This window comes from Takifugu rubripes, chromosome 13 (assembly GCF_901000725.2).
Source record: "Takifugu rubripes chromosome 13, fTakRub1.2, whole genome shotgun sequence".
NCBI lineage: Eukaryota > Metazoa > Chordata > Actinopteri > Tetraodontiformes > Tetraodontidae > Takifugu > Takifugu rubripes.
The window spans coordinates 11,723,115-11,746,309 of NC_042297.1; the positions used below are offsets into that span (position 1 = coordinate 11,723,115).

Here is a 23,195-nt window from a genome sequence, read left to right on the forward strand (position 1 = left end):
TGCCACCTATTGGCGTGACACCTGCACCCAACACAACAACCAGCTATCACTGATTACAGAAGAGTACATTTATAAAAGACTGTAAATAAGACAGGTTTCTATAACCCCAGTCAAGATGGGAAACACATATCAACCATGAAAGCAGCATTATCAGCTATTATTATTAATGCAACGCACAAGAAATGGAGATGTTTGTCTTCAGTAAATGTTTTATTATATCTTCACACTTTCCCCCTTTTATCCATAAATATGCTTTCCTACTTTACCTTTTTTTAAAGTATTTAAAGAGAGAAAGAGAATATTGCACTAAAACAAGGGATGAAGAACCATGAAGCAGAAAGGAGCAGAGAGAAAACCCAAAACAGTCACAATGCCTCCTTACAGCACAGCGCAGTCAGGTTACAGTCCCGCCACATGTTTAACAGCTGTTAAAATAGCATTTCTATAAGTCAGCCAGCTATTATGATCTAACTCAAAATTACAGCACACATGCACATAGAAGCAGGGCTAACTGAAAACCAGAGAACATTATGATGGTTTGTTTCATCACAGATATTGTATTATTTATTTTTTTTTTTTGTAGGTTTTTAATCATTTTTGGATAAAATACAGCAATGGTGGGGATGTTGTGAATAGGAGATCCTCTATAGAACAACGTACGGAGTCTGTTGTGTCTGGCAGTTTGGATTTTGGGTGCATATATGTGAGAAGTGCTGAAGTAGTTACTATTAGTGTGAGGCAGTTTTATATGTCTGCAGATTAAACTGGAAAACTGGAGGCGGACCCAGCAAGGTCAACCCTGTCTGATTAGAGAAGCTGAGAGTCCAGTCTCTATTCTCCGACCCGAAGGAATCGGCACATCATCAAAGTGTTTCCTGTCTTAGAAAGATGTTGTGCTGGATTTAACCTGCCCGGATGTGTCGCGTGTGTGGTTGATGCCAGTGTGACCCATGAGCCACCTAATGATGCACAGTAACCAAGGCAACCAGGAGATCTAAGTCCTCCACGGAGAACGTAAAGGTATTCTGCATCACATTCATGTGAAGTGTGGGCTGCGGCCCAGTTCTACCTGTACTTGACATCCCTCAGCACCTGTATGAACATGCATCTGCAGGTGAACTGATGAAGGAAACAGCTGTTTGTTTTCTTGTGGATCCTTGGAATACTGTCATCATCTGGATACTTGTGTTACTCGTAGTTATCAAAGTATAAAATTACTGATATCGAACGATAAGACGTCCACATTTGTCACCACGCTGAAGGTAAATAAAATGCAGAAAGGATAAAGTTGAAGGTTTTTGCCTTATCTGTTATTGGCGTCGCTCAGTTTCTGACCTTTACAGAATAATGGAACCACAGGACGGCTGCGAGGTTGGAAAATACCCCCCAAAGAGTTCTGTTGTTTTTAAGACGGCAGTTTGTGTGTTTCAGCGATTCTGCTGTATTTCTTCTAAAATAAAGGATGTAGGATGTAGATATGAGGGAGTTCCCTTTGAGGACATGTGCTGTAGTTTTCATTAGAGGTGACCTGTCTCTTTATGTTGAGGTGACTGGAGAGAACTTTCCCAATGTCGAAATGAACCAGAAAGAAGGTGTGAAGTGTAAATTTGTTTCAGCACACTGGCCGTCATTTGTGCTTCTTTCAGTGGCAGAAATCTCTTTTAAAAAAAGAAAAGCATCAAATCGATGCTTTAAAAGTGCCGTTTTACACTCAACGCGTACAACTCAGACCACCTGTGCGCAGTCTAAAACAAAGGTCACAACACAAGACGACGCAAGCTCGCCGGAAAACTCCAACGGACTGAACGAACACAAGTCTCACAAAGAAAGGCACATGTGGATCTCACCGCATCGTTCCAACCAACCCACGTCAACATACGCAAATCTCCACTCACAACCACATGTTCCTGTTGTACAAGTACATTCTTCGATCTTCAGCTCTGCATTTGTGTAAAGAGAATTTCGGACACATCGAGCATCTGATCTAAAGATCAGGTTGCTTTGTTTTTTAATTTGTATATAACCACGTCCTCTTCAGTTTATCCTCCACGATACTCTAACTGGAATTATACTGGGAAAAAAAACCAACAAACACACGATAAAGACTTGATACTCGATTCTAAAGAAACGGATTCACCCGAAAGAAGTAACAGCCACAAAGAAATATTTACTCGAGCCACTGATTCTCGTTGTAGAAGCGTCGTTAATCACTACAATACGTATTGTTGAGTATGGTTCTCTCTACGCTACAGCAAATATAGTCAATGGACGAGTCGAAAGGACCACTGGAGTCTACACCGCAATCTACGTCACAAGGTCATCAGGAGGTCACAATTACAAGACAGAAAGGTAAAAACGATCACCGTTTCCTACTGATCACCTCCACTTTGAGCGTGTTTGTTTCAATGGAAGGATCGAAGCTGACGGTAAAGTGCCCAAGACTTGTGCTCAGAATCAGGTCAATTTGACGCGGAATCGCACGATTCGCTTTTATATTGCTCCCCATCTCATCTGTTCTTTTGCCTTTTTCTACAGTATGATTGGAATTGAAGGGGAAAAAAATATATCACGAGAGAAATAACAAGGAGGTGAATAATAATAATGTTGTCAAATGTAGAGACACAGCTGACGGGGAATACAAATGTGGATGACCACTGTAAAAATAAAAAGTCAGTCTCGCGTAGAGTAAGCAGACAGAAGATTGACACATCAGACTAGAGAAGAGAGATTAAAAACAGATTGACAGTAAAACAGGCAGGATAGGATCCTAAAACTCAATCTTGCAGGCAGGGAATGACTCATCCTGCATGACGACGGTGCTGCTGGAGGCCAGGACCATGATGTTGAGCTCCTGCTGCTTCTCGTGTGTCTGCTGGTACCAGTCGCGGGTCACCTCGGTGTCGTGGGTTGGTATGAGGGTCACCTGGAGAAGAGGCAGGTTAGAAGTCTTATTTTGTAGCTGCGAGAATGTTTCATTTCTTCCCAAGGTTTTAACACAACACACAACAGAAGAGCCAAGTGAAATGCTAAAACCCAAGACGTGACCCGCTTCTACCTGTAGGTTTGAGCCCCACTGAGCTTTGCCATCCAACAGCGCATCAAGGACGGCTCTGCTCGGTTCACTGCTTGCGGCATCATTACCGCTCACCACGTAGTACGCGGATCGAATGCGTTTGAAAAATTCCTGGTCCACGTTCTTGGCACTGCAGTGGTTTGGAATGTAAGCCAAGTCCACATAAATAGGAGACGAGGCCGAGGAGCCAGACTTCTGAGAACCTGAGCGTGAAGGGCAGAAAAAGAAGTGTCAGCGTATGCAAGAAGGGATCGACTACATGTTTCCTTAGAAATTAAAGTGGTTTATAAAGAAAAGGGTCTCACCTGAACTGCTCTTGACTCCATTTGTCAGGCCCTTGCCAGGGTTATAGCTCGATCGGGAAAGGTCATCGTCTTTTGATCCCTGTCCGTCGGACAGACGTGACATGAGTGAGATCTTGTCTGCCTCCTTCTTCTTCAGTGAGGCGCTGCGAGGCGATGCCGTCTGTTTCGCGGGCATGGCAGACTTCTTGTGCCTAGCGGGAGACGCTGATTTTGTTTTCCCAGACGTTTTCTTTAAGGTTTTGGCTTTTGCCTCTTTCTTAATAGAGCCCCGATCTAAAGACTCTGGATCAACCATGCAAACGTCGGGGTGTGGTGGATGAGGGTAGGGGTCCATTTTAGGAGCTGGAGGAGGGTCGTGATACCTCTGAGAAGACTGGTGACTGCTTACGCCGGTGGCAGATAGTTTGTCAACTGGCATGTACTCTGCATCTTCATCTGAGTCAAAGTTGCCCTTACCAGTGGCAGATGGGTATCCTTCAGTACCTGGAGGCATTTCGGAGTCTGACTGAGAGGCTAAAGAATCACTGACGGAGGTGGGTGGAGTATCCTCAACGGCCAGACCCAGTCCTGCTGACATCCCACCAGCTTGGTGCACAGAGCTGCTGTCCTTGCTGGGATATTTGTGCAGGCTGATCTGATCTGTTTGAGCCCTCCGTTTGACCGACAGATCATGCTCGTCACCCTGCGACTGGTCGCTGTGGTTTCCTTGCTCATCGTAGTCTTCATCGCTGGACACCTGCCCCATGCACGGGTTTATGAAGGACGGCGAGAGGTCGTCTTTGCGCTGCAGACTCTTGGAAGAGGAATATCCAGGAGAGGTCCGGCTGGCATAAGACGAGGTTGCACCCCCAGGTACATGACCAGCAAAGTCCTGAGCGCCATCGTCATCATCGTCGTCGTCATCCTGGGCCCCGCGGCTGCACTCTTCAGCGTAGAATGACGAACGGAACGGCTGATCGGCAGAAGTTAGTGAAAGTGGGCGAGTGGGGTGCTCCGGCTCTGTCTCACACTCCTCCTCAAACTCATCATCATGACGGTAATGTGGAGGGGAGTCTCCAGGTACCATACTCATCTGACTCTTTGACATTTCCCATTCATAAGAGCTCTGGTAACCTGCTGCTCCATCCCTGGACTCCACTTTAGATGCACCTGAACATACACCACTGGCTACTGCTCCAGCCAGGGAAGCAGTGTTTGAGGCCACCTCTGTGGGTCCATTGGTGGTATCCATCTTGCCTGTCAGGAGTGGTGAAGGAGTGTATGAACCAAGAACGTCAGGGAAGCCACCACTTTTCTTCTCACTCACATTTGGAATCCCAGGCTTTTCTGAAAATGATAGGCTACCAGCTAGAGCACTGGACGGCGACCTCCGCGACATCTCACGCATATAAGCCTCCTCGTCTTCTTCCTCGCTGCTGTCCGTTTCCTCAAAGTAGTGCTTTCCCTCTACGTCTGGCCGTGGTGAGGATGTCACCCCAAAGAGAGCAGCACTGGCTGCTTCGTTATCCTTGAAGAAGTCTGGTCCTGCAGAGGCCGCAAACCCAACAGCCGTGTCCAACTTTGATTCTTCAGACCAGGCAGGCTTATAGAAGCAGCCCTGCTGTGGGCTTTTGTCCACGACTCCACCTAAAGAAGCTGTACTGGTCTCCATCTTGGTCTCAACAAAAGCAGTGGACGATGGGAAGTGTTTCACCTCCTCGAAGGGGCTAACAGGTGAGAAGCGAGTTATATTGGAGGTGGAATCATGTGTGGTTTTGGTGGTCAGTTGTTTTTCAGACACTTCGAGATAGTCATCTTTAGCTGCAGCAGAACTGGAAAGGGGAGAGATGAGGGAGGGTTCATCTTTGAAGCTGGAATATTCAAAGAGATGCTCAGCAGGGGTCTCCAAGTCTTCTCCAAACTGACGGCTGGTAGAGAAGGAGCCAGAGGTCGAGGAGGAGTAGCTGTACGCCGAAGAGGACGAGAACCCAGTGGCGGCTGTGGTGGTGTACTGAAGGCCAGCGTCTGGTGATGTCTTACTGAAAAGCTCTGCTGGATTTTGCTTTTCAAAATCTGGATCAGCTCCGTCGTCCTTGTAAAAGGTGTCCTGCGTTGATTTAAAAGTGACATCCTCTTTGTGCTTCTCCGTGGTCTGACTTGTTAAAAAGGAGTCTTTCTCACCACTTCCACATGAGTACTCAAACCCAGAGGAGAAGCCAGAGAAGCCAGTAGCTCCTAGCTCAGCTGACTTTTTCATGACAGGCAAGGAGCCACTGTTTGTCTTGTCTTCCATGTGTATGAGTGAAACAGAGGTTTCTTTAACGCCGATCTTCCCCTGACTCTCACATCCTGGCATCGAACCCATGAATTCAGCCCTATTTGACACAAACATTTCAGTGACTGGACTTTTTACTTCCTTTTCAGATTTCTCCTTGGCACCTTTCTCTATATCAGAATCAAGGGCAACCTCATCGCCCTCCTCCTCATCTTCCTCCTCATCTTCCTCATCCTCTTCTTCAGTAACTTCATCATCATCATAGTCCTCCTCATCCCTTGCTGTCAGATTTCTCATGTCCACCTCCAGACACGTCCCTTCATCGCTGTATCTTGTGGGAGCAGGTTGAGCTACATTGACTGCTTCCTTCGAGGTGCACAGCTGGGCAGCTGTTCCGCCACCCTGGTTTTTAAGAGCCTCTTTTTCTGATGATAAATTGACAGACGAGGCCTCTGGTCTGTCAGCCAATGAAGGTAAGTGGCTGAGTGCGCTGTACTCAAACAACTCCTTTACTTTAACATCTTTTTCAAGTTGTGGCGCAGCAGAAGAGCTCCCAGACTGAAGCAGTAGTGAGCTAGAGGACTCTTTCTCAACGGGGACGGAAACTCCATCTTTTGTAGACACGCTGGTCATTACTGGGGACCGGGGCTCTTGTTTCTGCAAACCCACTTCACCTTTTTTAAGCTCCTTCTCTGTTTTATCTACAGACTCTTGATGATATGAGTCTGAGTCCACTGAGCTTGTCTTGCTGTCGTAAATGTCACCGTAGGAGAATGTTTTGCCGTGCACGTAGGGCGTGTCTTGCCGTATGTACATGGCTTTTTCTCGGCTTTCTTTCTCGGGAAATTCGTAGAGGCTGAAATGAACACTTTTGTCCGGCTCTTGAAAGGTGGCATCTTTGCTCTCCGTGCTTTCAATTTTCGTGTCGGCTTTGCTCTGATCTGTAGGTGAAGGTTTGGAATTGAACTCACATGGGAAATCATCACTTTTCTCCTCATTATCATCATCATCATCTTCTTCTTCTTCTTCTTCTTCATCATCTGAGAATATCACGTGAGGTGGTGATTTTGTTTCCACACCAAAAGAAACCTGTGTTGTGTCTGGTTCCTTTACTTTTGATTCTGTTTTATCAGACTTGGCCTCAAATGAGTAGTCATCCAAAAAGCAGCCCTCGTTGGCTTCCATCAGCTTTGCCTTGATGGTGGGTTGCAGATCCTTTTTGACGTAAGGTTTATCTTCACCCTCGCTCTCCTCAGCGGAGTCTTCAGACTCATCAAATGTCGTCTTGTCAGCTTGCAGGTTGATGAATGATGTGTTGTCTGAGATAGTGACTGATTTATCTGTTTTCTGCAAATCGACTTGAGCGTCTCTACCCACCTCCTCTCTCTCTTCCATCTTAATGGGTTTCTCCTCTGTAGGCGAGTAGCCGCTGCTGGTGGGCACAGACTGTGTGGGTGAAGCCAGTTTCATGGTACTGTCATCTGGACTTAAGCATCGTTCCTCACTTTCCTGCCTGGATTGGGAGTCTAAACAAAGTGAAAAGGATGGAGGAGGTGAAACAAGCTTTATGTCAGCACTGGCCTTCACTCCCTCAGTGCTCACGAGGGGATGCTCTTCCTTGACAGCCTGTGTTGGGGAGTATTGACCGGTAGAGATGGGTGGGGGAGAGAAAATGGCGGGAGGAGACTTCTCCTTCTCCTGGAGCATGATGGAGGTGGCATGTTCATAGCCTTCTTGGAGTTTACCTAGAGGGATGTCAACATTTGGAGTCTGGTCTTCATCTTCCTCTTCCTCGTCTTCCTCTTCTTCGTGGGCTGACTTGATCTTTGCCTCACTCTCCATCTCCATAACATTGGGCTGGTACTCATCAGAGGAAGGGGACTTGAAGCACTTATCATCCTCCAGAGAGGAGGTGGGTGAAATGGTTCCTGCTGAGTGAAGGTAATCCTTCCCATGTATGGTCTCTGGGCGCAATGGACCACTGTTACCGGCATCAAGGAAAAGAGTGTTTCTCCCGGCTTCCTCTGTCTGGGGTGCAGTTACAGAAGCTACAGATTGGTCTTCAGCTACAGATGTGGCAAAAGATGACATTTTGTCATAATCTGTAATGGATGTTGCTGAGGAAATGTGTTCCTCCTCTGCAAGTGGGGCGGCAATAACGGCAGGGTAAGGAGCAAGCTCAGGGTCTTGACCTCCCACAAAGGTTTTGGTTTTGACATCCATGACATCTTCTAGGACAGAGGGCTTCATTTCTGTTATTCCACGCATGGGGTCAAATGTTCCGGGAACATCAGGGACAGAGATGTCGTATGAAGCGACATCGTAGCGTAGTTGCGGGATCCTGTCTTCTGTTTCCTCGTGGATCTCCTCATCGGAGATGGTCTGTTCAGTTTCTGAGTATCCGGGAATGGTCTCATCTTGGATGAAGGAGAATTGCTCTGAGGCCGTGACTGGCCCTTGCCCTAGCGGGGCTTCCGAGAATAATCGTTTTTGTTCCACTGGCTTTGCATCCCAGTCTTTTGCATTTTTTTCTTTTTTGGTTTCATCTGTTTTATATTTCAGGACCTCGTCATCTTCGGTCCCTTCCAGGTCAGCCTTTTCAATTACGTCACCCTCCTCCTCTGAGCTATCACTCTTTTTTGATCTGTCTTTTACATCATCCTTTGCAGGGTATCTGTTATATTTCTCCATTTTCTCCTCTTCATATTTCTTGTCAAAGCTCTCGCTGGCTTCCATCTTTTCTTTCGCTGCCACCTGTTCTGATGCTCCTTTGGCTTTATTCTCATCCTCCAGTGTGACTGGGGATTTAGGTGAAGCAGATGTTAAAATGGTGGCTGCAGATGTTACTTTTTTATCAGGGAAAACTAAAGATGTGGCCGTAGCTTCTGAATGCTCAGGTAGCACGTCGTTCTGGGGAGGAATATTCTTCATTTTGGACATCTCTTCTGTTTTCAGAGCCTCAAAATCATCAGTGAGATCCTCTGGAGAGGAAACTGTTGACCTATCTGCCAAAGCCGCTGCAGCTTGTTCAGGGACATTGTTGTTGGTTTGAGCTGTTTTTTTCTCCACAGTTTCCTCTTTACTGACTTTATTCTTGTCTGTCTTGGGCTTGGACTGAGTCTTAGCCTTATGTAGAGTTTTCCTCACTTCTGGGGTGAGGGGCTTTAGGTCAGGTTTAGTCATTTTTCTCAACTCTATTTTACTTGGGTCCTTCTTTTTGTCATCTTTGGCTTTTGTTTCTTTTTTCTCCTCCTTTCTTATGTTTTCATCTTTTTTTCCTTCGCGGCTCTGTTTCTTTTCCTTCTTCTCTTTGTCTTTCTTCTCCTCCATCTTGGATGTTTTTTCTTGTTTGACTGTTTTCTCCTTGGATATTTTCTTTTTCTCTAACTTTTTCTCAGTTGCAGGGGCAACCTCGCTGTTTTTCTGTTGCTTGGTGGCTTTTAGATTTTCACTTTTGAGCTTCTTCTCTTCTTTCTTTTCAGGTTTGTTCTCTTTGAGGATGTCACCCTTGGCCTCTTCCTCTTGTCCACTGCTTTCTTTTTTAGTTGATTTTGAGTGGGGTTTGGGTGAAGACTTGAGACTCTCTTTGCTGTCAGTTCTTGATCGTAATTTGGTCTGCTTGATGATGGGAGGAGGCGCACCAGATGATATATCTTTTTGCGTAGCCACTGGGTATCGCAGGAAGTCTAGGTGTTTCAGTTTCTCAAGACCCTCAAAAATTTTGTTTTGCGGCGCATTTCCAGGAAAGAGCACCCTGACTATCTTTTCAGTTGGGCGGTGAGGAATCCAAACAATGAGAGCAGTGATAGATGTTAGATAGGGGACAGATATTTCGCCTTCTTTCCCATTGGACATCGTGACTCCTGTCTTGGCTTTGCTGTTTCCGGCCCACTTTTGCATCAGAAATTGCATCTCTTTGCTTTCTTTCACTGGGTTCAAGACGTACATGTCTAGCTTTCCAACCCCCAGTTTGTGGAACAGTGTGAGAGGTTCAATGGTGTTGCTGACCACCCTGTGGAGGGGTTCTGGTGTGATACCGAGCTTATTAAGGTACTGCAGCGTCAGGGATGCTTCCTCAATGCTTCGCTTGACTTTTAGAGTGGACTCCGGCATCCGAAGCTTCTCTGGTACATTGATAAATACAATTCCTATCTCAGGAGAGATCAGGTTCTTCATCCAGTCACCATTGCCACTGGAGCCAGATCCCTGGTTCTGCTCCTCCTCTTGCTCCGCAATCTTCCTCTGAAACAAACCATTAATGCCAGGGAGGTTATCCGCACCAATGTGGGTCAGCAGAATTGAGTCGATCCTGTCAAGGTGGCGAACCAGCTTCCAGAAACAAGACTTCCGATCAGATCCTCCATCCACTAAGATGTTGAATCCATTAACAGCAAACAGAGCAGAGTCTCCCCGGCCTCCGGGGAAAATGTAACAGCATGGTTTGGACAGCTTGAGGAAACCTCCGGAGGTTGGTGGCTCCAGGAGTTCAAAGGAAGATGGAATGTCCACTGTCTCAGAGACGTACTCGGTGAACTCTGTGATTCCGTCCATTTTGGGTAGGTGGGGATCAGGATTCAGGCAATATTCCAGAAGGTTGTAGATTGACTGCTGCTCCTGGAGTTGGACCAGAGAGCTCCAGCCTCCGTCCCCCTGACAGGATAATGTTAGCCTGGATGGCTGCAATGAAGATGCCCCAGAAACAACTTCAATCACCTACAAAAGAAAGAACCTATAGTTATTGCCATGGCAAGTTTTATCACCCCCAAACAGAATGGTAAAGATATGTGGAGTGCTGCACAATCTGCTCACTTGAGGGTCAGAAATGATATCATAGAAGTGTTGCCAGGTCAGAGATCCACCTTGGAGTAAGATGTCACCACCTTGTTCAGAACTTTGTCCACTCAGTATCAGCAACTTATTCCCAGAAAGGTCTGTAATCAGCGAGCGAATCTGAGTGAAGAAAGTATGTTTAAACACAGGTTAGAGCAAACTGAGACTAAATATCTCATATTTGATTCGAATTGAATTTTAGATCTGTCGCGACAATCATTAATCCATAGCTGAAATCACGCGCAGTCCGACAGGTGTAAACCCAAACAGGCTGCAGCTGAAGATCATTTAAACTACGGACTTCCCAGAGTCGGTCTTTGTGACGTTTGGGCGTGACTCACTTCTGAAGCAGCGGTCTCCTCTGACGGGTTCACCAACACCACTGTCTCCAGAACATCACTCTGATACTGAAGAACCCGCTGGCCTACAGGAGAAAAGCGGTCACAAACAGGCCATAAGACGACACCGAGGACCAATAATGACATCAGGACGACATCGGTGATTCTTCTGATTAGCTGGTTTTAGCTCTAAACATGCAATGTCTGTCCACAGCACAATAATATGATTAAAAGTGAGCAGTTTGTACCTGTGGATCTCCTGACCCATTGAAGGTGTCGTTAATGTCTAGACGGATGTTCAGCCTCACTTATTCAGAATCATAGCTAATGTAAATCACAATTTTCTGTTTAGCCCAGAGGAAAGAGATTATCAACCATTTTATTGTGGGGACGGTGTGGTTTAAGGTTTAGGAGAGGAATTTGTATGAAATGTACAAACCTATAAATGTATAAACCTTTGACATATACCCAAAATGGTTTTTGCTTAAAAGCATTAAAAATACGGTTGAACGGTTATAAAGATGCCATTAGTTAAATGTGTTTTCTGTTAAATACTGTGTATTTCAGATGTTTGATTTTTCACCTTTAACAGGCCGATCCGAACATCTCCCATCACACACGCAGCTGTAAAATACTAACCCCACCCCAATCCTCAGGTTTCCTCTGGTGCCATCTTATTTACTCACAGGCCTGAACCAGAGACCCCCTGATGAATATAATCACAGAATCGCGCACAATCTCAACAATAACAGGCAAAATTTTAATCCTGCAATCACAAGCCTGGTTGGCTGTTGCTATGGTGATGCTTCTTTGGCTGATGCTGCTGACTGAGTTACGCTGACCCAGTCTTGGCTGAGGGAGACGCATTGCAGCATTTCTGCAAGAGGGAGGGGAGGCTCATATGGTACAAGAGGTGAAACAGCAGCAGCAGCAGCAGCATCCTTCATCAAAAAAGCTATATTTACCTCATCTTTACCTTCACAAATATGTGAAAATACATGCACTATAGTTCCTCCATCTCAGAAGAAACCCAGCGTTCATTTGATTTTACCACTGAAATGAAAATTTAATGAACATTTAATCGACAGACGAGTCGTGACAGCAGCTTGGGGACAACATTTGCATCATGACCCAGATGCCTATAAAAACATCACATAGATCTGATTTTTTAAGGCCTCAGGATCCGAGTCCTCTTTGTTTGTGGCGCTAGATTGTACATGAATCCAATATTTAATCACGTGAACCCAAATTTATGCAAATCTTTGCATCTGAAACTGATGTTATCAGTCAGTGAGCTGAAAAAGAAGTTCCAAACAAAAAGCTTTGGCACTTGAAAAAATGTGACCTTTACCTATGAGAGGATGTTTAATTAGATAATAAATTCAAAGGGCAGTCAGCCCACTGTCAACCAGCGTCAGATGCCACCAGTGCAGGAGATCAACTCTGTGTTCGTTGAGGATCTTCCTGGAAGAAGCAGACTGTGTTCCAGATGTGTCATTCTATTGCATGGAACAACTCTCTTCATGCTTATTCAGAGGATAAAAATACCTCATGAACGAGGCCCGTGGCCATGAATCACTTCCACCGAGTGTAACAAAACTCCTTGGGGGTGTCATGACGGCTGCCCCGCTGAGACCAGGAGATAATCAGAAAGGACATCACTGTGATTCTCACATCCTGGCTGCAACATTCTGTTTTCATCTAACGTTGCTGCTGAGTGCTACACATGTTCCTTTTTTCCTGCAGATGTTAGCATAACATTAAAGCAGCAGCGGTGGAATGATTCAGCCTGTCCTCAGATGCCTTAAAATCAAACCAGCAACTCCAGCACTGCTGTTTTATTAACACGCTACCATCCGACTGCTGATTACTTCTGATAAATTACACTGTGCTCGGCAAAGACTGGACATTTTTGTGGCTCACTGACCCACTTAGCTGAAACAGGCTGTACAGTGATCGTATGTTTCAATGGATCAGCGCCGGCGAGCAGCTCAAGTAGAGCCCTTCCATTTCAGGGGATGATGGGATACTGTTGCTGAAGCATCATCTTGTCGGGAGCTAAAGGTTTATGTCCTATCAATGGTGCAATGGTCCTTAGAATCATTCTTTCATGAGAAATCTCTTCACCGCTGTTTGATGGACCCGATGTGAAACGTATTAGAGTCTTTGGTCCACAGGTAATTTACCTCTGCATCCTGGTTCCTCACTTAGGCCCTGGTCTAAGTCGAGAAACCTGAAGGTGCTGCTGGGGGACATTAACTCAAGACTCCAAACAAATAAGGGTAAACTGTATCTGATGTTGTGGACATCAGATCTCTTAAAGCAGCAGCAGTTTCTGAGTCAGTTAATCAAAAATCCATACCTGTGGGCACAAAATCTAGTAAACACGACCTGCTGGCATGGCTACTGTGAGGTACCTCCAGGTACAGACAAGAAACATGATTAATTGGACATTCTCTCTTGCCCAGTTACTGCTGGGAGAGGTTAAAGCAAACCTCATGGGAAGGAATACGCAAGGATTACCAGAAAATGGGTAGAAGGGCGATGGAGCATCAGCCTTAACACAGAGCAGGAACATGACACCAAAGAAGGTCTGCGCCTCCACGGCTGCATGGCGTTGCCACATCAGGCTGACATTCAAGCTAAATCTAAAAATAGAAACATGAACACCGCCCAGTAATCTCTCTCTCTGTTCCATCCTCTTCCTCCAGGACAGATTCACATGTCACACAGAGGTGAGGTGTCTCTGCTGACCTATCAATGGACTGCAGTGTGTCTACGCCACCTAGATCCTGTTACTGGTCCCCATCAGACAAGTCTGGTGTAGACCCCCCCACATATCCACTGAGACACTACGGCTTGTTTCCAGAAACAACCCTTCATCTACAGCAGGAAAAATACACATTTGATTAGGACTAGTTTCTGAGGTGGATTAATTTGCATTTGCTGCTCTAATGAGCATGTGGGGCAGCAGAATTAAAGGTTATTTTAGAACCAACACAACGTGGTGTGGCTCGCCGGTGCTGGCTGAGCATTTATGCAAATGTAATATTGTTCTCATCTCCAGTGTGACACCAGTAAGGATGAACACCCCCACCAGTCAGGTACACAATAAAGACAAGACCGCCTCCATCATTCAGGAGTTTCTCCACCAGGCTCATCCCGCTGAGCTCAGCATTCTGCCTCACCCGCCCTGTGGCATCATGGGAGTTCACCGAGCTGAACTGGGAGGTGCGGGGGGCATTTATTAAGCCCAGCAGGCTAAACTGAGGGGTAAAGACACAGTCTGAGGTCTCAGTTTCAGCAACTAAGAGCCAAATTACTGATCCGCTAGATATGAAATCTGCCAGTTTTTGGCAATGCTGGAGAATAAATAAATTAGATTATCATTAAAAATGTTTCTGATATTGCAACAAAACATCTGAATGCACCCTCCCCCTATGGCCAGTTGCAGCATATCTCACTAGCCTCATCCCCCTAAATATCTGAAAAATGGGCTGAGCCAAATCATAAAGCCACAAAAAAAAAAGTGTGGCAGTAAATTTAAATAGCTTTGGAATGCTGGACTTAATGATTTTAGAGTATTTCATTGATATTCAGTGTAAAGAATAATGCCTATTAGGTTAGTAGACATGAAAAAAATCTGGCTCTGGATGAACAGCTTTTGGTGCCTTCCCCCCTCCAAAACACACAAATTCCGTCTAGCCAGTTGCATAAGTTTGGGGTAATTTAGATCTGATCCCTGTCCGTCCTGCAGCCTCATCACACCACAGATTCATACACAACAGGCCTCCTATTGATAACTTCAGTGCAGAATGCTGCTTTTTTAACCCACAATAAAAGAATCAGGTCACCAAAATTTACTCGACTGAAATGAGAGAAAGAAATGAGCAGAAACTGTTGACACAAAGATGAGTTGGAGCAGCCGAGGGCCTTCGTAGCTGTCACAACACCACTCATCCACAACACCAGTCATCCACCACACAGCCACCGCCGTCATTTTTGGTTCAAAGCTCCTCATTTTTATGACCTTTTTATGATTTTATGATCATAAATATCTCCAGTGTCACAATAAAGTCACATTCCTTAAGATCATTTAAAGACAAGGCTGCAGGTTCCAGCACATTCCACATGAAAACAGCCCTGGATTATCAGAGCAGTTTTATATTTTAAAATACTAAAAAAAACACAACAACATCAAAGGAAGGTGGAATGAATATAGACCTCCTTGTGGTGGAACAGGACCTGTAATGACCTCCACATATCTGGAAAAACGATCAGTATGCGTGAAATGTCTGTGCTGTTTCAATTCGCAGAGATATTTTAGTTTATATTTGCTCACACTTGCAGGTCTGTCATGATCACAAGAATGCGGTGAACCGGCTGTCATGAGTCTACTCACATATTCAGTCCGCACAAACGTCCTCTGCGGTCAGATTCCTCCGGTGAGCATCTGCGTGCAGACTGACTCCAGATTAACGATGCGCGGTTACAAAACGGGATCAACGCACTCCGGATCTGCAGATTTTGACCGTCTACTTCATCGGCGGCGCAAACGAGAGAGGCCGAAGAGGAGCAGACGAGCAGGGCTGCTCTGAGCCGAGAATAGCCGCTCCTGGAGCTGAGGGAGGGGCGGGGATGCTGCGGAGGAAGGATGAAGGAGAGAATCGGCCTGCTCCTCATCCACACCTACACTAGCAGCCCGGCGAGATGCGTTCACGGACCTGTGGTAGACTTCAGCTGCATTCCAGTCAATCAGAAAAGAGCCCCAGTCAAGCAATAACTCGAGATTATGTAATGGCTGATTTGATGAGTCTACTCAAAAATAGGCTTATAGCATCTTCCCAATGTTTTTACTCTTGTAGATACATTCTCTAAATAATTAAAAAATAAATAAAATCTAAAGGTGCCAAAATGCATATGTTACATATACACCACTCCTATTAAAATTAAAATAAATTAAACATTCACGTTCAATCAATCACAAAAGCTGCCACATATCCAGCATAGTGGAACTTAAGTTTATTTCAAAGGGATTGAGTAAATAGTTCTTTTGGAGTTTGTAATCGTAACTTGAAAGCTTTTTTAAATTTGAACACTGCCCTTGCTTTATTTCTATTTAATGACTGTTGTACAGAAGTCAATCTGGCATAGGAGGGAGGCAGACTAGTGGGATATTGGGATTATTAGACAGGTGAGGCCGGGGTGTTTTGTTCACAAAATCTAAAATAACAGGTTAAACATGAACTAAGACAAAACATACAAACCAAAAATAAAACTTTCTCTCACTGCACCGCATACGATTCTGACTCAAGTCTGACTTGGGCAGCTCGGAGAGGATGTGGATCAGAAGGATTATCTAGGAATATTTCACATGTGGATTGTGGTTTCTGAGAAAGGGACTTTTCAAACAGCTGCTCCTGGGTGGGACGAACTGAAATAGACCCTGAACTCTGCCAGCCTGACTAATACAAACTGTGAATCAGAACTTTAACATAAAAGGGAGAGACATAAGAACATCCCATTGCCTTTAATACAGAAATATCAGGAAAGAGCAAATGAGAAGATTGTGCAGAAGCAGAAGAATTTCCTATGGGGAGATTTTTAAATAAATCTGTTAATAATCTCTGGAGCAGCAGTGATGCAACATCATGTATTCAGGCAGCCCATCCAACACCAGCCTGCCACACACTTCTCAAGGCGCCTGATCCCCCCCCCCCCCCCCACACACACACATCCTACCCCCAGTCCAGACATGCTGGTCATTTTTCCCTTGAATGTCTCCTCCCTTCTCCACCCATTACGTCATCCTCACTGGCTCGCCCAGCAGCTGGGCAGGGTCACATGGTGGTTCCGTAGATGGATGGGAAGGAGCAGAATTGCGTTCAGGACAACTCTGTTCTTCCTGACCTGTGTGCTGGTTTTACCTAAACCTCCACAACCATTTAAGTCTGATTAACAACCTGTGAGGCTGCAGGAGGCCTGGATGGAAGGTAAACAGCATGACGACGGCTGAAGTGTTCCAAAGGCCCCTACAGCTCTCCCGCCTCTGTGAACCCGAAACTACAGGATTTAAAGGAAATCCATCTTCCTCAATCATCTTTGAATTATTCTGCTGAACTAGGCTTGAAATTCTTTGGAGTTTGTCAGTCACCACTGAGAATAAACCAGAATAAAGCAGAAATTTCCCGCAGACGATGAGCTTGAAAGCAGCGAATCATCAAAAGTCTCATCTTAAAGCTCAAATCTGTGTGACAGAAACGTAGACGAGTTTTTAATTTGTTTCTTTTATCGTTACTCTGTGACATGAAGGACTGGAGCAGAGGGGCTCTCCTGGCTCTGATGCCCGGCCCTTATTGCAGAGGAGTGCTGGTTCAGATCAATACTTGCCTCCTGAATTTTTAAACGGCTCGCATTCTCGTAGAAACCAAACCCAACAGTGGAAAATATGCACATTTACTCATTTAAAAGCTTCCAAGGCTTGACAGTGTCGCATTCTGCAATCATCTGTTTTCTGTAGATGTGTAAAGCCTGCGGGTGGGTCCCACACACGCCTGCCATTAACAGACACAGATCCATGTGGGGACAGATGTGAGGGGGGGTTGCGGTGCTAATCTATGGACCCAGCTGGATATAACACTGGTTAGTCTAAAAATAATTTATCTTGCTTTAATTCAAACTGACGAATGTACGAATATATGAATGCTGCAGCCAACCAACAGGGGGCACCAGCAATGTGTCGGCCCCACTTTTGCTACAGGGATTTCTTTCAGAATTGGAACAGAGCATGTGGCTTAAAATGCATCTGATTTAGAATGCAAAATTATCTTCTCAACACTGTAATTATGGATAATTCAGGAATTAATGGTGTCTCATATGATTGCGTTTCCACACCCAGTGAAGCTAATTAGATTAAATACTGAATCAAAATGGTTGTGATTCCATCTCAGTAACAGCGTTGCTCTTTTGAGCCACTGACCACTTTTCCTCGAGGTGTTTTGTGGTGATACTGGGCTTTTCAGTGCTGTCTGCAGTCTAAACCCACTGGCAGCAGCATTCATGGACACCTTCACTCCTCCTCCTCCTCCTCCTCCTCCTCCTCCACCACCTCTCCTCGTCTGAATTGTGATTGTGATCAGACGCTATCAGGCAAACGTCTGGCTCTGAGCCAGTCAGGGGAGCATAATGAGGCTGCTGTAGCCCAAAACAAAGAACATGAGTCTGGATTTGGTTTAAGATGCAAAAATTCACAATCACAAACATTAAATTATCAAGAAGACTTGATGAAGAGCCTTCCCACACCCCCGGCTTCAGGGTTCATACATCAACTCATTTGCTTATACTGTTCATTTTATACATTATCTGTGTGGTTGTCTTTCCTCTATTTTTATATTTACAGGAGTCTTTATCAGCATTTATCAGGCTGAATCCACTGATGCGTTCTGTAAATCATTGAAACTGACAGAAAAGCTTTTTTTTCTTTAACTGTTCCACTGTCAGATGAAATCAGCCACCGTGTCCCCTGAACCGCCTCGCCCATATGCTGCGTGTCTGAGCTGCATCTGTTATTGTTCGGCGAGCCACTCTGAGGAGCAGAGCAGATCCTTCAGGAAGGCCGGAGGACGTTGGCCATCCCTCAGCTCATATGTCCTCACCAGGGAGGTCGCTGTCGTTTTGGCTGCCTGAATTCCTCTGAATCGGGGAGGGTGGTTCTAGTGGTGGATCTTATTTAACTCAACAGCCCTGACTGTAAATGTGGTGCTCACAGGTTTCTATTTTCAGCTCTGTGTATTCAGACTAAACGAGTAAGCGTATTTCCTATGCTGAACCATCGGCGAGATGGACGTCTGAAGGTCTTATTTGATCATAAATGCCTTTCATCATGCTTGTTCTGCCGGTCAGGATGACTGTGCACTCTTTCAGCAGCTCTCAGCAGCTTCCCAACACGGACACAGAGGAGCCAAACTATCACTGCAGCCTGTTCCTCCGCTTTCCTGAAATGTAAATATGCCTTTTTGTTCTGCCTCCAGCTTCAAAATGTTAATTGAGAGCTGCCACACCTCCCTCAGTTTTATTCCACTAACACGTCAACACAAAGCAAACGTGACAGCACTGCTTGAGGATCACAGCTATTGTTTGTTCTGCTGCCTCTGATTTACACTGAAACACTAACGCAAATTATCCCCAAGTTGCAATCAAACATATCCAACATCCATATTGCACCAAATCAAACTTTTGCTCTTTCATTTAACGATATTTATATAAAAAATACCCTGAGTGCTGAGTCATTGGTTTTATATGGCTTCCTGCATGTGCTTCATTAATTATTCCTTTGCTGATCGATACAGTTCCTCTGACATGAACATAATCATAATTATATTATTATAATTACGTAATCATAATTCATTGGAAGTATTAATCCCAACTCCTAAAACAGCCTCCATTTGCATGTTAGACAGTACCAACTCTATCTTACTGCAGCTAAGGTGGATCCTATTAAAACAACATACAACCATCCATAAACTGCTGAGGTAATCATGGCCAAAGATCTCACAGTTGGACTTTTATTTGAAACTAAACAGAGACGTGGGACGATCGTCATTTCAGATGCGTTAGGAGACAATAAATGTCTCACGTCTGCGACAAAGGCGGAGTTCTCCCCCAATTTACATTCCATTGTTTCTCTTTTGGTTCATTTGCGGGATCACATGTGTAAATCCACATTAGTGAAGGCACCATCAATACTGGACTTATGCTGGACGAAGGTTTTTAAAGGAAAAACCATTGGAAAAGGAGTCGTTGGTGCTCGAGTCACCCAAAGTCAGAACTTGTCCTTTATTTGTCTTTTCTGGTGTTTCTCTGGGCCTAGTTTTCATGTTTATTTTCCATGTGAGTTTTCTCTGGTTACTCCAGTTTCCTCCAAACAGGCATATCAGGGACACCGAGACTGAATCGACCCCAGTGATGGACTGGTGACCCCTCCCCCAACGACTCTATTAGAAATAAGTGTCATCAACTCCGACCTCAACAGAATGGTTACCATAACGATACAATGTTAGCCAGGGCCATGTTGCAGCTCCACAAAGCTTTGGAGAATGGATGTAATCCACTATTGTAAAGATAATTGCCTGGTTTTGATGTTCTTTTAATTAATGTTTAGTACAGAATAGTGAATATGACTCATTTAGAAAGTGTTCAAGCTGCACTCAGCCACCTCCTCCTGCACTTCAGAGAGGGCAGGAGGAGAGAAACACAACAGGGTGATAGAGGGGTGAGGGTGAGACAACGGAAATGTCAGAAATACCTGGTGATAATTGTTGTTATATATCAGCCAAATGGATAATTACTCATGATTTATTCATGAAATCATCCGATCGGCAGGGAAACGTGTGCCGCGTGCTGGTGTGAGGGGAATGTGTGATCCAGCACATTCTGACAGTCAACATTGGGTTTATCAAATCCGTCACAAACGGCAAAAGACAAGTTTTAGATTCTTATTCATATAATTCCGGTCCCAAATATGCAATTGGTATTCTGAATAACTGCATAAATCCATCTGAGAGGAACGTAGATATTCAAAAATTCAAGGATGTGCCCTAATTTTGACAGAAAATGGACGAAATTTACTTTTACTTCACTCAACCTGCTCTTCTGCCCTCTAGTGGCTACAAGCTGGTTTTTTTTTTTACAGCTTTTGTGGTCAAATATGAGAATAATGAGCCAAATCCTGCTGTAGCAGTACCCTGAGGTTCCCTAACTGAAATTTGCTCTTTCTCAGATTGATTGTGCCTTTCAAAATATATATCATAAGACTCAAAGACTCTGCGCTGTTTTTATTTTTTACATAACACCGTGGGGGCGGAAACAAGCACACAGAGATCTGCCTGATTTGAAACCTCTGGGAATGGTTTGTCCAACCTGGACAGAAGTAAAAACGAGATGATTTAGTGGGAACATCCCAGTCACAGGTTTCTCACCAGCCCTCATTGACCCCCCTCCCTCCCCCGACCACACACACACACACAAACACACACACACACACACTGACAGGTCAGCTCTCCTGCAGAAGGATTGTTTATGTGGAGGCTGAGGACTGAGGTTCAACAGATGATGGACACAAGTGTTCAAACGCTCCACGGACACACAAAATCCCCGCAGACCCTCTGCTGAGGAACCACGGTGACATCGTCTCCAAGCAACAGGAGAACGAGCACATGGAGAGTTTGTGTGTGCCGATTGGACTGACCTTTAACCTGTGCGGAGAACTGAGCAGTGTGTTTGGCCTTAAACACCTGAAGCTCCTTGTCCAGGTCACACACTGTCAGATCAACATTCCAGGAGAGCAAAGCTGTTGGTGGAAGAACATCGTCATTGACTGTTGAGCAGTTTGAAGGTTTTTTCCAGCTTTATCTTTTGTCTTTTCCTACATGCAGGAAACAAATGTTGGGTGAGGAGAGCCAACACGTCGAGGAGGAGAACTAAAAACTGATCCAATAAACATCTCAAATGCAGACACAGATCATAAACCTGATGATACTTCTGCTATTATCAGTGAGCAAATCTTTCTTCCTTATGAGACTTTTATGATTGAATGCCAATTTTATGGTATAGTTGAAGAACTTATAAAACCAATAGTTTGTATATGTTGGGAGAGAGAACTGTTTGGACTCTGCATGAGAAGGTTTGATTGGAAAAATCATAATGTCAAATTCATGAAACGCCAAATTAGAATAATGGGCGGACATATATGTAAAAGATACACAAAGAAACATAAATCTTCAACACAATCAGTTCTTTAACTTTTGATTCAAAGACTCCAACACGAGGGTGGATGAGAATATTCTGTGATGAAAGAAAATGCCTAAAAAGGTTGAGTGACGGGTCATCAGAGCCCCCTTAGACGTTTTACCTTGAGCGATCTGGTTCCTGACAGCGTCGAGGTGATGGCTGTTGCAGAGCTCGCCAATTACAATCAGCATCCGATAGTTTCTGTCTGGGAACGCAGCTCCGGAGCGCTGAACCTCCGTATCGGCTCGCTCCACCGGGGCAGCTGCTGCGATTTCCATGGTAACAGTGCCATCAGCGGCTGCTGCGCTCTCCCCTGTCTCCATGACAACTGCCTCCATGGCAGCGTGACGGTGCAGGACGAGCTGGAAGGACTGGTGGGCGTGGCTTCCCTGACAGCGATTGGCTGGCAGGTGTTGAGAGGAGTCGATGTTGCAGAGCATTATTGGATGTGAGGAAAAGAGGGTTGGGAGCACCTGTCATAGTTCCTGAACTACACTGAGACCAGAGTGAAAAGCAAGGATATTTTATTACAAAAGCAGCGTCTGATTTGAAAGCATGAGCACTTATAATGGTTTAAAGCGTCGTTATGTTGGCTAAGTCTTATCTGTGCCACTCACGCCAGCCTTCTGTTCAAACCCCACAGACAAAAATTAGACTTCTGTGGCACAACAAAGCTGCTATTTATACCGCCGTGACAGCACGTACCAGGCAGCATGCTCCTTTTCTTAAACTGACAGCTCTTTGTTCCCATTAAGACCAAAAAAAGAAGCACCAACCGCACCAAAAGAGGCCGAAAACAAAGGGAATCGAGCATTATTTTAGACAACAACACTTCTGGCTGAGCTCATTCTGCAGAGTACAGATTTATTTTGACAACACGCAGCTAAAAATTGACCCGGGACAAAAATACTTTTCACTTGTGCTCCCATTTTTAAGACAAACTTCTTAATTTATTCATTTTAACACTAATCGGGTGTCGATGGAGACACTGATGAGACTGACGCGACTGCTCAACACAGACCAGCTGCTTCAATCACCCGTAGAAGGAGTTTTTAGTTTGATAAACTGACCTCAAAAATCATCAATGGTGTGAAAATAAATCATTTTTGTGTGGAACCTTTCCCACACGGTGACATCGGAAGTTTTCACCTGTTGGATTGATATCTCAGACTTCCAAACCTTCATTTTAATCAGCTAAAATGTCCTCTCCTGTTCTTAAAACCAGTATAAAACAGCAGTGCTGATGTGACTCTGCTGCAGGGTCAATTAGGAAGACCCTCAGCCTGTGATGGGCACGGACGGAACATTAGAATTTAGATCTTGGATGAGAGGGTTCATTGCTGGACGAACTTCTGAGTCTCACAGCTTGATATCAAACTAACTGTATGTCAGCGTCGCGACTGTTATCCTGCCTCTGTGATCTCCCACTACAGCCTGTAATGATGCTCCTCTGGAGGATGAGGAGGGTGAGTGAGTGAGTCAGCACTGTTACTGAGGCCAGGGAGTCTCCTGCCCCCTGTTGGCAGGGCGGAGAGCAGCAGGGGCCCCTCATTTCAAACTCTGATTCCGTTATTAACTTTGCACAAGGCTCCGTTCAAAAGGCTCCG

General features: G+C 45.0%; 1 protein-coding gene across 3 annotated transcripts; it reads right to left on the reverse strand.

Annotated features, from left to right (window-relative positions):
- Window positions 1-857: 857 nt before the first annotated feature.
- Window positions 858-22,043, reverse strand: map1aa (microtubule-associated protein 1Aa). 3 transcript variants are annotated; one of them, XM_029845726.1, is made up of 7 exons: window positions 21,710-22,043; window positions 21,047-21,148; window positions 10,804-10,886; window positions 10,442-10,582; window positions 3,379-10,345; window positions 3,056-3,276; window positions 858-2,923 (listed from the first exon to the last, which is right to left on the reverse strand). In XM_029845726.1, the coding sequence occupies exons 1-7, from the start codon at window positions 22,026-22,028 to the stop codon at window positions 2,768-2,770; spliced, it is 7,989 nt and encodes a 2,662-aa protein (XP_029701586.1). In that variant the 5' UTR covers window positions 22,029-22,043; the 3' UTR covers window positions 858-2,767. The 3 variants fall into 3 exon arrangements, with proteins under 3 accessions (XP_029701586.1, XP_029701587.1, XP_029701588.1); XM_029845727.1 differs by lacking the exons at window positions 21,047-21,148; window positions 21,710-22,043 and adding an exon at window positions 15,203-15,573 and having other exon boundaries at window positions 3,379-10,361; XM_029845728.1 differs by lacking the exons at window positions 10,804-10,886; window positions 21,047-21,148; window positions 21,710-22,043 and adding an exon at window positions 15,203-15,573 and having other exon boundaries at window positions 3,379-10,361.
- Window positions 22,044-23,195: the final 1,152 nt, after the last annotated feature.